This window comes from Dermacentor silvarum, chromosome 1, assembly GCF_013339745.2.
Source record: "Dermacentor silvarum isolate Dsil-2018 chromosome 1, BIME_Dsil_1.4, whole genome shotgun sequence".
Taxonomy (NCBI): domain Eukaryota; kingdom Metazoa; phylum Arthropoda; class Arachnida; order Ixodida; family Ixodidae; genus Dermacentor; species Dermacentor silvarum.
In genome coordinates this window covers 106,215,176-106,231,680 of record NC_051154.1, presented here as the reverse complement: position 1 = coordinate 106,231,680, position 16,505 = coordinate 106,215,176, and the positions used below count along the sequence as shown (strand labels likewise).

The 16,505-nt window shown below is 44.9% G+C and overlaps 1 protein-coding gene across 1 annotated transcript in view; it reads right to left on the bottom strand.

Moving 5' to 3' along the window:
* Nucleotides 1-16,176, bottom strand: part of LOC119434321 (alpha-(1,3)-fucosyltransferase C) — a 50,313-nt gene extending 34,137 nt beyond the window's left edge. The window contains exon 1 of the mRNA XM_049671832.1: nucleotides 16,066-16,176. Within this exon, the coding sequence (XP_049527789.1) occupies nucleotides 16,066-16,144 (79 nt within the window). The 5' untranslated portion in view covers nucleotides 16,145-16,176. The remainder of the gene's footprint in view (nucleotides 1-16,065) is intronic.
* Nucleotides 16,177-16,505: the final 329 nt, after the last annotated feature.

The window sequence follows — 16,505 nt, the reverse complement described above, 5'->3', positions numbered from 1 at the left end:
TCTCATACAAGCGTTATAACATAAAGAAATACCTCTCGACCAACGTTTTCACAGCAACACGACAAAAAAAAAAGAAAAAAAAACGTGGTATACATACAATGAAGAAGTTCAATAACTCCACGGCACTGCAGCTAAAAGTCTAAAAAATGCAAATAACAATGTCACCTTACAATACAGTCTCTAATCAGCGGGTGCTGCTGCACATCGTACGTGTAAATGCATTATCACATATAGTCAGAACAGAATACCAAACATAACATAATCCACAAACACATACACATATACAGCGACGTTGAAATAAAAGGAACATTATAAGGGTTAATAACGGCCAACAATGCCGCTCTCTTCGAGAAATGTTGTTAACGCTTTTAAAGCGCTCTTTTGCAAGGCCGTTGTTGACCAAGGGCCCAAAAGTTTCCTTAAACTGAAAGGTCTGCGGTCTAATGTCATTAGAGTTGATTTAAGTCGGCGTCTTGGTGTGTCGTGATGTGGGCAGTCTAAAAGGAGGTGCTGTATATCTTTATTTACAAATCCACAATCACATTCGGGGGTTTCCGCACGGCCAATTCTATGTAAGAAATGTTTTGTGTAGGCAGTGGCTAGCCTTAATCGATGAATAAGGGTTTCCATATTCCTGTCTAATGACTATATATATATATATATATATATATATATATATATAGCACGGCTGCTCATTACGACACACATTTGGGGTTGAAAATACCTCCATATTCAGAAATACACCTTAACTTGAACCAAACGTGTGTGTGTGCGCGTGCGAGCGTGCGTGTGCGCATGCATACGTAAACCTATAGTAAACTTGGTATTTGTTTCCGTACGTTCTCTCTATTTCCCTGCAGCTACGTTTCTGCGTCTTCCATTTCGCCTTCAGTTATTTCTTTTTTTTTTTGTAGTTTATACAACTGCTAGAAACAACAATTATGCGGGGAGCTCACATGTGAGCAGCGTTTGGTACTTTTAGTAACGCAACAAATAAACGTGTGCATGGACGACCCGACTTTCGCGCGCGCGCTGAGACTGGCGGGTGACGAAAGCGCATGGCAACCACGGTTAACACTAAACCATGCCGCAAATATTGAAACGTCATGCACTCAGAAATTGTTACTATAACCGCAATTACTATAATAGTATCGACGTTTTATGGAAGCCAGAGAACTTGGGTTTTTATTTGCGCGTGCGCATTTGTTTTATTATCCCTGGCCGCAAAAGCGAGCGGATAGAGAGTATCACGTTCGCTAAAGCGCAAACAAACTATAGTGGCGTGCCAACTGAAGCGATTCCTGATAAGTTCCCGAAGCGTGAACGTATTTGTTTATTTTTATCCTAGCATGCACCTAAAAAAATAGTATTAAGCTTTAAAATGACAGGCCGCGTTCTTTGCCTATAGCCTCGTATAACGCATTGCGGCTCCCCGCTTGGTTCACGCCTGAAGGGAGGCTCTTTGTTCCTCGATATATCCATCAAATCTTGACTGCTGTGTGCCTCATGCATCAGCGAGCATTGTGCTGCCGCCCCAGTAGGTAGAAAGCTTGCTAGTAACGCGGTGTATTTTTAGACTTGGCGACTAATAGAGGGGCTTTCTTAATTAATTCCGAAACTATCATTAATTTGACCTGGTTATTAAGCCATATGAGGTGTCCTTTCAAAACGTTTGCATGTACATTTTTAGGCCTACGCTGCTGTGCACATCAAGGTTGTATAGACACGGGCCCATATTCACAAATCTTTCAGTTCGTAAGTACTCTTTGGAATTGGTCGTCCGCCATTAGCGATGGCGGACGACCAAGTCCAACATCCGGATTAACTATAATTTTCTCTTACGAACAATTCTAGCGTAAAATGTCATGATATGTACAACCGTGCGCGCATGCGCACAGTGAGTGTTCTCTCTCTCACTCCTAGTTTTCTTCTTATCCCCCTTCTTCCTGTGCAAAAGAGAGCAAACCAGAAGCGTGTGTGGTTGTCCATCCCGCCGTTCTTCTTCCGTTTATTTCTGGGTACACTTACCTGGCTATAGGCTCCGTAGAGTTATACGAGTACCTTGTAGCTGTTCTGTGGTTACACTTACGGTTATTAGTGAAACGTCCATAACGGCAGTCATTCAGCCATCGCGCGAGTGATCAGTAGTATACATAGATGTTTATATGATATTTGGCATGTCTGTTGAAAAAGCACATTGAATCACCTTTTTCTCTCTTTTTTTCTTTTTTTGACATTGTTACATTGTGTGTGTGTTTTTTAAATATGTTAAGTGGTTTACTTTTGCAACAAATTATTTTTATCGCGTAAATTTAAGTGCATAAATACAGTGAAGATTACGTGATTTATTCATGAAAGCCTCAAGGTGTTAGAAAAATAAAAATAAAAGGGAAATGTTTCCCAAGGGCGTGCCACCGTGTGTGCGCGTGTGTGTGTGCGCGTGTGTGTGCGTGTGTGTGTGTGTGTGTGTGTGTGTGTGTGTGCGTGCGTGTGCGTGTGCGTGTGCGTGTGCGTGTGCGTGCGTGTGTGTATTTGTAATCCAACTGAAGACATCAAATCGCGCTATATTCTACACTCTTAGACAGAAGGTCACTTCAGTTACTAACCAAGATATAGTAACTACTCGTCACAAAGTTGACTAAGATTCTAGTAAGGGCAGTTAGTAGCGGCGCTTGTAGTTAGATTTACTATACCAAAGGAGATGGTGCGTATACGACTAGCACGAGTAGTCGGTTTACGAACCATAGATAGTAATGGCACCGATACAGTGGCATCTTTGACTACCCAATTAAGTTAGTGGGGCCTTTGTTTATAATTGCTGCGCTTCCATTGCCAAGAAACGTGTATTGTAAATACGTGCGCGAAAAAAAAAAAAAAAAAGAAAATGAACACGACAGCCGTATTGTCACACAGTTTAGTAATTATTATATAGTTTTGATAATATTTATAGAAACACATCGAATAATGACACGTAAGGGTCATGGCGGGAACGTACGTTCCGCGCAACAAACTGCACTGCACAGAAATTAACGACGAAGGGAAACAACGCATCGCACTATACAACGATCGGGATACTACATGCGACAAAGCTTTAAGAACGACCCTGTGAGTATACATGTATATAGCCATCACCTGTATTGGCACAAGTTGTACCAGTGCGCACCTATGTATTTGGATAATTGACCAAAGTTATGAATTTGTACACCGTACAGTATGCACATATGTGTGCCACAACGTAGTACATAACTATTAATCGAACATAATGATATAAACTATAGTTTACTTATTATTCCCATTGGGACAGCCACTACACAGCATAATAGACCACAGGTGACGGTGGTATATTACCTTTGCTATCTTGTCTGTGAAACCTACTAGCAGTTTGGTTAAGTCAGCACTTAGTATATATATGAATTATCTAAGGCTATAAACAGCTAGTAAAGTGGTAGTATTGGGTGGTAAATTTAGTAACACCCCTTACTGCATTCGTTCTTCTTTTTTTCGGCCACGGCGGCCGCATTACGATGGGCCGGAATGCAGAAGCAGTCGTGTACCGTGCATTGGGTTCGCGTTAAAGAACCCGAGGTAGGAAAAATTAATCCGGAGTCCCCCACTACGGCATGCCTCATAATTAAATTTTTTTTCTAGGAGTGCACGGGCGATAAATGGTATGATCGAAACATACACACGTACGCACACGCACAGACACAAACAAGTGCGCGTAGTACATGGCATGCGTGCTCAAATGCTTACGCAGATACGACCGCGCCATCGGTACCATGCTTGATTTAGTCCCGTCTGTTCAGCATCAAAAGAGCATGATGTTTCTCGACGTCGTATGATTTCATAGTTGCGCGGTCCCCTATAGAAGCGATGGCCTGCGTCCGTTTTCGTATTAGAGCTCTGTACACTGAAGAGAGACGTTTTACTGCTGAGAGTTCTGCGCAATTTTCAGCAGCTATACTAACAACGAGCAGCGCTCGCAGCTGCATGCCAGCAGTGTGGCCTGAATTCTTTCACCTCTTTGTTCGTTTCCCTCGCACACGTACCGTAGATAGTTCGGCGCAGCGACTACTCTGCTGCATTTTGGTTTTATTTTTTACAGTGAGTAAAATAAGGGGGGGGGGGGGGGAAGGGGAGAGAGATTTGAGAGTCGCGAGGAGGAAGCATATCGAGGCACGGAGAAGAAAGCGGGCAGAATCGGATCGGTGTCGAATAAAATATTTCTAGTACACTCTAGTATCCAGCGTAGAAAAGACGGCTGTTCAATTTAAAAAAAAAGCAGAAAAAGAAACCGATGTAGGTTCGTGCAGCGCTTCGAAGCTGTCCAGGCACGTATCGATGTCTTGTGTGTTTAGCGCAATGACGGCACATTCGGCGTTTAGACTGATGTCAATTAGGCACCTTGAAATTTTTTTCTCGCAGTGTAGTTGCAGTCTCAGAGCGGTGGGTGCATTAGGCGCTGGTGCATTCCGCTGTAATCGGCAAACGATTGGCTAAAGCGTCACTGCATGGGCGCTGCCATCTTTGAACACGTGACCACGCCTACATTGAGCGCCTTCTGGTTTCCCCTTCCCGATAGCGGCCAACATGCTGAGTAAATGCGTAAAAAGTCTGTTTTCGCTTTCTGAGTGAATTATTGTTCGCCAGTTATGTGACGCTTGCGACCGAAAGCACAAACTTGTAATAGTTTACACAAGGCCTTATTTTAGCCTGATGTCGGTGAGTGAAGTGGGCTCGTGTGTGTCCTCCAATGAAGTGATTTACCTGATTGCGCGTACTTACTTTTCTTCCATATATATTTCACGTAACGGCAGATAGCTCTTACCGCATTAGTACTATGCAATTCGTCGTGACATTCGTTGCGTGCCTCTAATCTGACGATAACATTGTTTTCAGTGTAATGAAAAACGTAGCTGTTGTTTTTACTGCCTCTCGCAACCATCGGTTCTTGCGAGAGACTGATAGTGTTCGGAGATGCATAAGCAGCGCAACAGTCAAAGCTATATATACATGAAGGTCTGTCTCCTTAGCCACACTATTGTATATTAGCTTATTGGGCACCGAGTTAGTCCTTCGGATAAGAAAGGGATAGAAGTAATTAAAATTTGCGCCCAAACTAAGTACCTCGGTGTTTTGCGGTTCAACGAAAGAGCAGTCGGTTAAAGACATTTCGTTATGTTTTACGTTCTCAATACAAAATTTGCAGTGAAACAACACCTTTTTAATACCTCTACTTGTCACAACGTATAGAAGGAAAAAAAAATGTTCACACGGAATACGTTCTCGGTATACGATCACGGCTGCATGTTCAGTCCGCTGCGATTAAGCGCATGCACAAGCCCTGACTAGTCTTTTTCTCCTGTTAACAAAATGTGCATTACCGAACGTGAAATCTTCATTGAGAACCAATACAGTGAGGCGACATCAAAAGTGCACGAAAGGACACTCAAATATTCATCGCTCACTCACGCATGTCGCTGTTCATATTGCCATTCATATCCGAGCTAAACATCATTTTTATTTAAGCTCATTAGCCTAATCTGTGGAAATACTCATTCTTCTATGACAGGCATTATCTGCTAGAAGGTATACTGTCCGCGCAACGGGCCAACTCGCGCTTCCCCATTGTCGGTTATGCAGGATACCCTGATATCGCATAGTGTCGTAGAATCTCTTTTCAGGTGTACCAAGCCACACTTTGCTCCATACGTGCATTATTGTTATCATATCCCCTCAATAAAGTTAGCACAATCCCATTCCTCTTTTGCTGCGATTCAGACATTCGGCTGCACTCAGAAGGCGTCATATGGCGTGGGAAACGGCACTGCGTTTTTTTTTTTTTGCGTTCCGCAATCTAACCACTGCAAAAGGTCTATATTCAACGAGACGGAATATCCAACAAGACGAAATATCCAGCCGTCGATATTCAGGCTCATTTTATATACAAGCTTCGATATATCGCCCTGTCTCTGGCGCACGAACTCACGTCATTTTTTTTTTGAAAATTATGCTTGTTTTACGAATTATGAAATTATTGTTTGTAAAACTTTGGAATCGAAGAAAACGACTTCAACCCAGGACACACTTTGGACTGAAGGGCCAACGTAGAGAAAAGGTTACGAAGACCATATGCCGTCCAATGCGCTGGTGTCCACTAATTAATATGACCAAGCATGGTTCCAAAACGAGCCAACTTTCAACAGTTCAAGCACTTAAAACAGAGCCCTGTTTCCAGTCACTATACGTCTACATACACTTTCCCACACACATGCACAGTGCACTTGCCGTGTGCTTGTTTCGACGACTCGTGCGATAGCTCAGAGCGACCTGCAGGTGAGCAGCTAAAGTGCGATATCCTGGTCATAAAGGCTGTCCCAACACAGGGATCATTGCGTTGTATTTCGACATCACTGATACAAAAATCTGTCACGTACTTAAAGTGTATTATTTGACTTGGTGCACAAGATAAGTGTATATGGATGATAATACGTGCTCTTTCTGCTTTTTTTAAGTAATTATTCCTGCTTGTCATACAGTATGTCTGAACTTTTCCACACGTGCGTCTTGGCTGGTGCCTTTTTTCCCCGGTATATACATGTCTGCTTTTTTCTTCAATAAACTTTAGTTGGGAGTGCGCATCCATTTGCGCCTTTCGTCTTTACTTCCGTGTTGTCTGCGCCAAGTTCACATCATGCAGTCGAGCCAACTCATTCAGCTTTCGATTATGCTTCTCCTTTAGTGTACTACGGAACCACTACGGAACATACTCTGGGCCACGGTTCTCTGGGCTTTAGGTTCCGGGCGCTATGTGGAAGGTTCGAGGAGGCTTTCTTTCTTTTCAATTTCCTAGGATGTCGGATGTTCGCTGGCATAGCGAGTTCCTATCGTTCCTATAGTTGCTATAGAAAGCAAATTTTCATGTAGGTGGCCAAACTATCATCAGTAAATATTTGTTTTGTTTGGTTGTAGACTAGTTAAAAAGAAATGAAGCGTACAAATAATATTAATGATCTCATTGTGCAGTGTTTGAGCTTTTTCCTTCAAAATTAGGGTAATGTTAAGCAAGATGACTAATGCCTTTGGTAGGCAAAAGAAAACTCACTCACTCACAAAATCATACCCAGCCTGGCTCACTCGCGCTCAAACTAACCAAGAATTGCGAGGCTCATTCGGACTTAGGCTCCCAAAATCACACAGGCAGGCTCACTCACTCAGGCAGCTCACTATGGGGTCATGGATTCATACTCACTCGATTTCACTCAGTTCAGTTAAGGTCAATTAAAGTAACCTAAATTTTATTTTTTCAATGTATGGACGTTCGCCTAGACAAAACGCTACTCTTAGCAGCTTGGCAAAGTGAAGTTCAGGAAAATAGCTCTTCTCACGGAATCACCGGTTCACTCAGACTTTTGGCATTGTACGATGGAAGTCAACTCGAAATGCTATGACATTTTACCAAATATGTTGATAGAGAGCAGCGCGAAAATTAAGGCAGGACGAAAGAAAGACTCAACACGACAAGCCTAAATGCTGACTTGCCGCCCGCTTACATCTGGCAGTGCATTATCAGAACTACACATGCCAACCCCAATTCGAGAGAGCGCAGCTACTGTGCTATATAACACGTGCATGCGCCCTACTGCATGACAAAATTGCGGAGGCTTTCTTTGTGAAGAAATAATGAAGCCGATTGTATGAGTCAATTAATAGTTGCCATCGTAAATATAGTGTATTAATTGCCCTTTTGAACCTTTGATAGTCCCAGCAACGCAAAAGAGCTTTTTCTGCTTATGCATGTGCGTATACCACGTGCTCGTCCTCTTTACCGGCATTTGTGAATTGTGCGCGGTAAGATATCATGTGACCACTAAACAAAATTATTTCCTTCAATAAATTTCGTCAAATGATTTGTTTTGTATTTTTCTTTCGTTCTGTCTTAATTTTCGCGACGCTCTCTAAACAGGATTCAGTACCAACTTGCCCACATTTAGGATGCCGAAAGTAACTGGATAAGTAAGCGATTACTTTTCAGGAATCGTTGCAGTTACATTTAGGCGGTAATTGACTTCTGAAATCAATTACATTTGTGAACAAAGTAATCATAATTGTAATCAGAATTGGTTTGTTTTTCTGTAACATGTATACAAGATTCGATAGTAGCGTAGAGGCAACGTGTTCGAAGACAGCGCACACACACACAGCGAGAAATTGTCAACACGAGGCACGCTAGCATCCCAAAACACGCGATCTATTTCGTTCCACTTTCGCACAAAGTCACTAGTAGTGTTTTTACGAACTGCGACGAAGCTCATTGCCCATATTATTTATGCTGTGACGAAGAAGGAACCTGAACGTTTATATGAGCAAGAAACACCTGACAAGACGTTTTTCTGCGATTACGCATTTCACGTGAAGCAGGAATCACCGAACTGAACTGCACTTAGTGTGCGCCCTGCGTTTGCGCAGGAATGTATCTTAGTCCAAAGATCGTGCAGCGTAGCCCAATCTTGTGAGTTGTTCTTGTGGAAGGAACATTTATTTCTCTGCTGTGAGCCATGTAACGCCATGTAAGTGACAGGACGTAAGTGCACCTGCCTTAGAACAAAGCCAGAGAAAAACATGGAAAGCCTATAGAGGCTTAGATAGCGCATACTTCTTTATTAATTTAATTTATTTATTCATACTGCAGGCCAAGATGCTGGCCCATGAAGGAGGGGCAATACAGTGACAAGGTAATGACAATACAAAAAAAAGCAATTTAAATATAAAAACGCATGAAAAGGATGCAGCCTATAGCCATGTTACAAAACATCTAAATTCTGGTCTTGGTACAGTAACTAGAATAAAAAAGAAGGACCACACATATGAAATTACACGTGAATGAAAAAAGCTGTGCCAAACAAAAATATGGCACTAAACATAACAAAATACAAGAAATTTCACATAAGAACGCTGAAATAGTTGCAAACACTGCTTAAGGTTGTGCTAATTTATGGGACAAATGGTTTTCCAACACTTTTGTGAAGTTCCTTGATTGTAATGCATGAACAGGGAGGGAATTTCATTCGTTTATAGCACCGAGTATTTCCGGCCCTCACCGCGTATTTCCGGCCCCAAAATTACTTCCGCCGCATGCAACCAGCACAACACTGGCCTCAAGATCTGCGTAAATTCTAGTGAGAGCTGCCGTGCACTCAGACGTGGATTTGGACACAACTTATTGTTACAGTGAGCCGAAAGAGTTCTTTTCCGATTTACCCATGACGTTATCGGTATTTACTGAGCCATGTTCTGAGCTCACTTTAGGTCCCGTCTCGCTTTACCCCGAGGCATTTTCTATAACAGTCGGGCAAAATATTTCGTGATTATGTGGGAGCCCCACACAAGACCTTGACTCTACCTTAAAACATCCTCATTCTCAACTGAAATATTTTAGATTTTGAATGGTTTTGTGCATCGAAGATGAAAGATCAATTTCCAGTGCAGGATTAATTTGGGAAATATGGAATGGAGTAAGAAACTAGGCGAGTTTCTTACTCCATTGTGAAATTACGCAGCAGCAGCAGACCCTTTTAAAACCAAAGACGCGCATAAAGTAAAGTTTATCTTAAAAAAAAGGGGAGACTCCTCCCATTCCTTCTTGCATGCACGGCTGTACTTCGCCCACTTGCCCATATGCTGAGTTTTGAGAAGGCTAGAAGGTTTTTCTTCTCAGATTTCTGAGCCAGACGGCTACAGCAGCCAGAACACGTTCGTGCCCTCCAACTCACATGTGGCTATAACTCCCACCAGAATGCGCAACGCTTGTTTGAACCAGAATATCTGATGAGGCACGCGCCTTATTGATTGGCTGTTAGCGCTATCACGTAGTGGAAGCCATGATGCAGCGCGCTACCGTGCTTTACGCAGCGCACTGCTCTCTGTTGAGAGAAGCTTTCCCCATCAAAAGCTGCCAGTGTTCTCACTCGAAGACCATGTTCATGCAGTGCTCTCGCGAACATGCAGACCACAACTAGAGCAGAATATTTCGTTTTGATCGACAGTCGAGACTATACTGCGCTTCGCTGAGCATGTACAGCTGCAGCGGAAAAAGATTAGCACAAGTGGCCGATGACCGGAGCAGGTAAACTGCGGTACGCGGCGCTCTTGTTCCCGTGCACACTAGTATCTAAAGGGTCTAAAGTGCCACATGATTCAAGTTTCAAAGAGGGGGTGCCTGGCACACTCGTTTTCGGCGCGCTAGGTAACAACAGCGTTGCGTGCCGCAATTTATCTGATCGGGTGATCGGTCACTTGTGCTAATCTTTTTTCCGCTGCAACTGTACATAAAGACTCTAACGGTCGCATTTCTCGTTTAAAACGACTTGGGAATTTTTTTTCGTAAAGTTACTGAATAAATAGATAACGCGGTTATCTGCGGGAAAACCAAGCAACAGGCTTCGACGAACCCTTGATAAACATTGAAGGACCACGGGCGAAAATGACGCGCCACGACTTGCGTGCGAATACTCCAGCTTTTTTGTGTAAGTCCACATAATACTTTGCTGTATAGCAGCCCGAACGGAACACGTACTCGACTGCTGTCAGCCCCACCGTTTTTCATATACTGAACCACGCGTGAACCGGCAGCAGATGGCGCCGAAACCAAAACAAAAAGAAGAGAGCTTAGCGCTGGAATAACGTATAAACATGGCAGCCATGACTTAACACCATCATCCCATCGCCGACATTGCCTAAAAACACAGCATTCGAAATTACTTACATAATTTTGAAGCAGCAATGAGCTTTGAGTTTTCATAAACCGGCGTTCCCGAAGTGTTGACGTGGTCCTCGTGACTCGTAAGTCCTTCAGACAAAAATAGCCATGTAGCCAACTAAGAATATTCGACGCCAACCTGCATAGATTGGGCTACTAATAGCCCAATCTGGCAACTCTGATAGGCAGCCCGGCCCTCAGCGCGCGAAATTTGAATGGAGCTGTCCGTAAGCGACGGTCAGCTAAAAGCGTCTATAGTATCCGTATAAATTGCTTGCATGTACTGCATAGATGACGAAGCGCGACTTTCACTTTAAGCTGTCGTGTGCTAATGCAAAGGTAGCGATTTTGTCGCTTCACCTTCGTCATCACCACGGATATATTTTTTCCCGTCTTATCCGCGCATTCCGCATTCATAATCGGTTTTTAGCTCGCTCGTCATTTAGAGTGCGGGCGTGCGCGTCTGTGTTTGCATGTGTTTCTTTTTAAACATTTTAGCATTTCATAATATTATTTCTGTCTGCTCATAAAACACTCCAGCTTTTTCACAAGTATTGTGAAAAAGCTGGCGACTAGAGTTGCCATCATTTCCAATATCTTCAACGAACGCGCTTAAAGAACGTATGCAGGTGTGCGTTTCAGTGAAGCAACCATACGTTGAGTAATGTTGAGTAAGAAAAAATGTTAGAAAGCGCTCATATTACGACGTAACCAATGTCTACGTTGCTGTCGAAACTGGTTATTGTGGACCACTTCCACAAAGCTAAATAATTCGCCAAGTTAAGGAAACCCTTCCTGCGGTTCCTCTTATCTGTTTTTATATCTCGGAAAATTAGGGGAGAGGCGGGAGGAACGGGACAGTTTTTACATCTGAATTTTCTTCCCGAATTTATTTGTCAGATAGATACAAGGCTGAACAGCTCTAAATTTACGCCAAACATTTCGCTACAATAACACGAAAACTATTTCTTCAAGGACGTTCTGGACGCTTAGTAGAAAAAAAAATACTAACAACGAATTATGTCCCGTTCCACCCTTTCTATTGGGAGGAGTGGGACATCACGCTGGAGGAAGGAGACATATTACATATATAATCATAAAATTTGTATATGCGACCTTATACACGAGCAGGTCAACACTAATACAAACAAGGACCAAAGTCTTTTGTTGCTCCTTGCCAAGTTGTCGCTCTCGCAGCTCTGGCACGATCTTTTTGCTTGATACTTAACATACGCCGGGACGGGCAGGAAAGAAGAGTGTCCATGTTTCTCCTCATCTTTTAATGATATTCTATATACATGCCATCAGTGCTCTTGACCTTGCCCTTAAAAAGAGATGACTGGTATTTTTCTGAAAAATCGTAAAAACGCAAATCGCAAAAAAATCGCAAAATCGCAAATCGCAAAATCGCAAACGCACAATCGCAAAAAAAAAAAAAAACGTAATGTTTTCTTAACTTTCACGGGATCCCCTGAAATTTGATTGCTGGGTGGCTCTGAAGCTCATTTGCAAGGAGGCACTGTTCATCTCGGTTTTATTTAAACGTCAGAAAATTAACTTGTCACTAGATGTGATAGCTCTATTTTGAACGTCTACATTCCTTTCCCACGCCTTATTTCTTCGCCGCGATTCCTGGGTCATTTCGTTTATCCCGTAATGTTCATGCTTACATGTAGTAATTGCATTCTAAAAGGAATTTAGGAGAAAGTTATAAATATGCAAGAAAACAAATTTAGAAAGTGGTTCTGCGATTAACGTAACGTAGCAGGCGCCCAACTTCTCCCTCCTTTATGCTGTAATATTATTTTCAAGGACGTATGACAGATCGAAATCACTTTCCGTGTGGAAGAGCCGTTGATTAAGCAACAAATCTGCACTGCTGTTTTGGCTTCGGAGGGGTAACAACAAAACTTCTATTTACTTGCATTGTGCAGTAGGAACTGTGATTTTTTGTTGACTCGCACGTCTCCATAGCGAAGTGGCGACAAATTAATGCGGAAAACGTATGTATACGGTGACGCACTTTTTAACGGTTTTCCTGAAATGCGTAGCAAAAATGTTGTTAAAGATATTTGAACTGTCCCACACCTCCGACCGTTCCACTCCTTTCGTCTCTCTCCTACGGTGCCTGAAGTCGACATTCCATCGCACAGACGCAAAAGAACCCGCTCTGTTTAACAACACTGTGACCCACTGTCTCAGTGGTGGCTCAGTGGCTATGACGTTCTGATGCTGACCTGCCAGACACCATGTTTGGTTTCCGCGCAGGCTTGTCCACACAAGACGTTTTGCTCCAAATCAAGGAAGAAGTCCTCAGCAACGTTCCCCGCAGCGGCGAACATGCCCTCCTAGCAATCGACATCAAAGGAGCTTTCGACAACATCAGCCACCAAGGAATCCTAGAAGGGCTCGTCAACACCAACTGCGGCGAGCGAACGTACAAGTACGTTTAGAGCTTCCTAAGCCACCGCACGGAAGAGCTGAAGATTGGGGAGATCCAGACTGCAGTATACCACCCTCCCAACAAGGGCACATCACAAGGAGCAGTCATCTCACCCACGCTCTTCAATGTCGCCATGATCGGCCTCGCAAGAAAACTGCAGGACGTAGAAGGCCTCCGCCACGCCTTCTACGCAGACGACATAACACTCTGGACCACAACAGGGTCCCTAGTTGAAAAGGAAGAACGGCTGCAAACTGCAGCTGACCTCATCCAAGAATACGTCAGCCAACGGGGACTACAATGATCGCCCGAGAAATCTGAACTCATACGAGTCTGGCGAGGCCGGGGTAACCACACAGTCCCCACAGACCCAACACGAAAACTCGAGGTAAACCTCAACGGGGGCCTCATACCAGAAACGTCATTGCTCAGGGTGCTGGGCATGTGGCTGCAGTCTAACCAGCGTGCTACCCACACCCTTACGCTCCTCAAAACCAGTGTCAAGGCGATATCACGCATGGTATTCCATGTAACATCCAAGAATAGAGGCATGAAGGAAGGGAACACCCTCCAACTGGTCAAAAGCCTGGTGGTGAGCAGAATCACATACAGCCTGCCCTACTACCACCTCACACAATCCGAGACGAAACAGGCCGACACGCTCTTAAGGATGGCTTTCAAGACCGCTCTTCGCCTGCCGATGAGTACATCGACTGAGAAATTATTGGCGCTGGGGTTACACAACACCCTCAGTGAACTCACAGAAGCCCTTCACGTCTCACAAGAACAGAGACTTGCGCGGACTCCCACGGGCCGACAGGTCCTACAAACCTTAGGCTTCAAAGCCACAATATACGAACCCAAGAAACCTGCACGATACCTCGTCCCGTCCAGGACAGGTATCACATTGCCCCAATATCATGCAACATGGACCCTAACCTACACTCCGGAAGGAGGAAAGCAAGGGCCCAGTACATAGAGAAAACATTCAGGTTCCATACCACGGCCCGTTTTACGGGCGCCGCTATGCACCGAACGAAGAATAAGGGCGCAGTGGCAGTGGTCTGCGACCACCGAGGACACGTCACCTCCAGTGCATCGACCCGCCGGAAGCCGAAGAGCTGGCCATCGCGTTAGCCATCCGCGAAGGCCAACACGCAAACAAACCACTGACGATCCTCACGGATTCCCAGCAGGCCTGCCGCAACTTCCTACAGGGAAGAATCGCAAGACCTGCGGCACAAGTCCCAGCCCAAATACCCAAGGAGGACACTGACGACAACACCATCCAAACCATCATTTGGATACCGGGCCAGGCTGCCATCACGGGTAACCTGTATGCCGACAGAGCAGCTCGAGAATTTGCACATAATCGAGCACTCATCACGCCGACTGCAGATGACCCTGACCCAGTTGACCCCGAGTATTCAGCAATCCTGAACTACCACAGAGGGAGTCGCTTGCGATATCCCCCACCCCATCGAATACTAAAGACGGAGGATGCCGCTGCCTGGCCCTCCAGACAGGCACTTATACGAATCTACACATATTACATCGCATGCACCCCACAGCCTACAGGGACGAATGCCCGTGGCGTGTGGCCACACCAACCCTATACCACATTACGTGCATGGGAGTGCATGCTACACAACATAGAACACCATGACACGAACACCACGAGGGAGCAATGGGAGGCACTGGCGTCCAGCTCAGCCCTCGACGACCAGCTCAAGCTGATTCAGAGAGCAGAGAAGATGGCAAGAGCCAGCGGAGCCCTGGACTAGGGGCCCCGACCATTAGTGATGCCCCATCGTGGCAAGACAAAACTCTATCTTTGTAATAAAGTCTATCTATCTATCTATCTATCTATCTATCTATCTATCTATCTATCTATCTATCTATCTATCTATCTATCTATCTATCTATCTATCTATCTATCTATCTATCTATCTATCTATCTATCTATCTATCTATCTATCTGATGCTGAGCAGGAGCTCGCGGGTTCGATTCCCGGCTGCCGCATTCCGAAGGGGGTGGAATGCATAAACTCTGCTGTACCGTGCTTTGGGTGCACGTTAAATAAGCCCAAATGGTCAAAATTAATACGGAGCCCATCACAACGGGGTCCCACATAACCTACTATATAGTTGGCTAAACAACAATTTAAATTAATGCTACAGCGCAGGGCGCAAGCGCCTTTCTAGGACAACCTTGACAGGAGCAGTGGCCACACACGCCTGCTCTATATAGTATACTTGCGGTACTATCACATGCCTGCAGTGAGTAGCGGCGCTTTCAGTGACATCTTTAGTTAGCAGCGCGACGATCTATACATGGGAAGGGCAAGGAAAGAGCGCTCTTTCCTATCCCTTCTCTCGCTTCCTATGTAGATCGTCGCGCTGCTAACCAAAGATGAAACTTTACCAACACGCCCGTTCAGCCACCCTTGCTTTCAGTGAGCTGCAAAACGGCAAAGCTTTTGTTCTTTCCTTTTCTTTTTTCCCCCATTTTTGTTGTTTACTGCTGGGCGAATGTGTCTGCGCACCAATCTTTGCCCCTTCTTTTGTATAGTCTTTCCCCAATCGACCAGTGAACTTTAGTGACCTCGGCTTTTTCTTCATCTCCGCTTCCTGTTCTGGTAATTCTGGTTTTTCGGGGCCAACTATTCCACCAAGCACCCGTGCGCTGCGCCATGAGCCGCCCGCCCGTCAACGAAATTCTCGGATCTGCGAGATTAACAGCGACGTTCATTTGAGAGCTCAGCTAGCCTAGCGGCTAGATCACCGCGACTCGTATCGATAGTATCCTCCTCATGTACATTTGCTGGCGAAACAGTGCGTTATGTCCAGTGAAGGATCTCACCTTTTTCCACAAGCAAAGCTGTGAAGCCTTTGGTATGCGTCACGCATTTCCAGATACGCCTTCCAAAGGGTCCCGACATCCGAAGTGCGCAGAAGGCGCGGTATTCGCACAGCGGAGAAACCCGACGGTTTGCTCCGAGCAGCTTGTGCATGGGGGACCTTCAAGAGAGTGTATTACGTTCGAGTCACTCGCGCAAGGAGGTCGGGTGTTAATTTTGGCGTAGGGTGTTTGCTCGGCCGCTAGAAGCCATCCGAGTGGAGGGCGTCGAAGGAGCCGGGTTTAGCGGTTCGCTCGCAGGTCTGGCAACTCTGGCGGCATTGTCTTCCTTCAGCATACGCCGAGGCAGCAAGAGCGGCGCGCAACGGCAAGCGCGTCACTGTCAAAACTGCGTGACGGAGCAAATGCTTGCTTCAGTATTTAGTGGACTTAGCGGTTTCGCC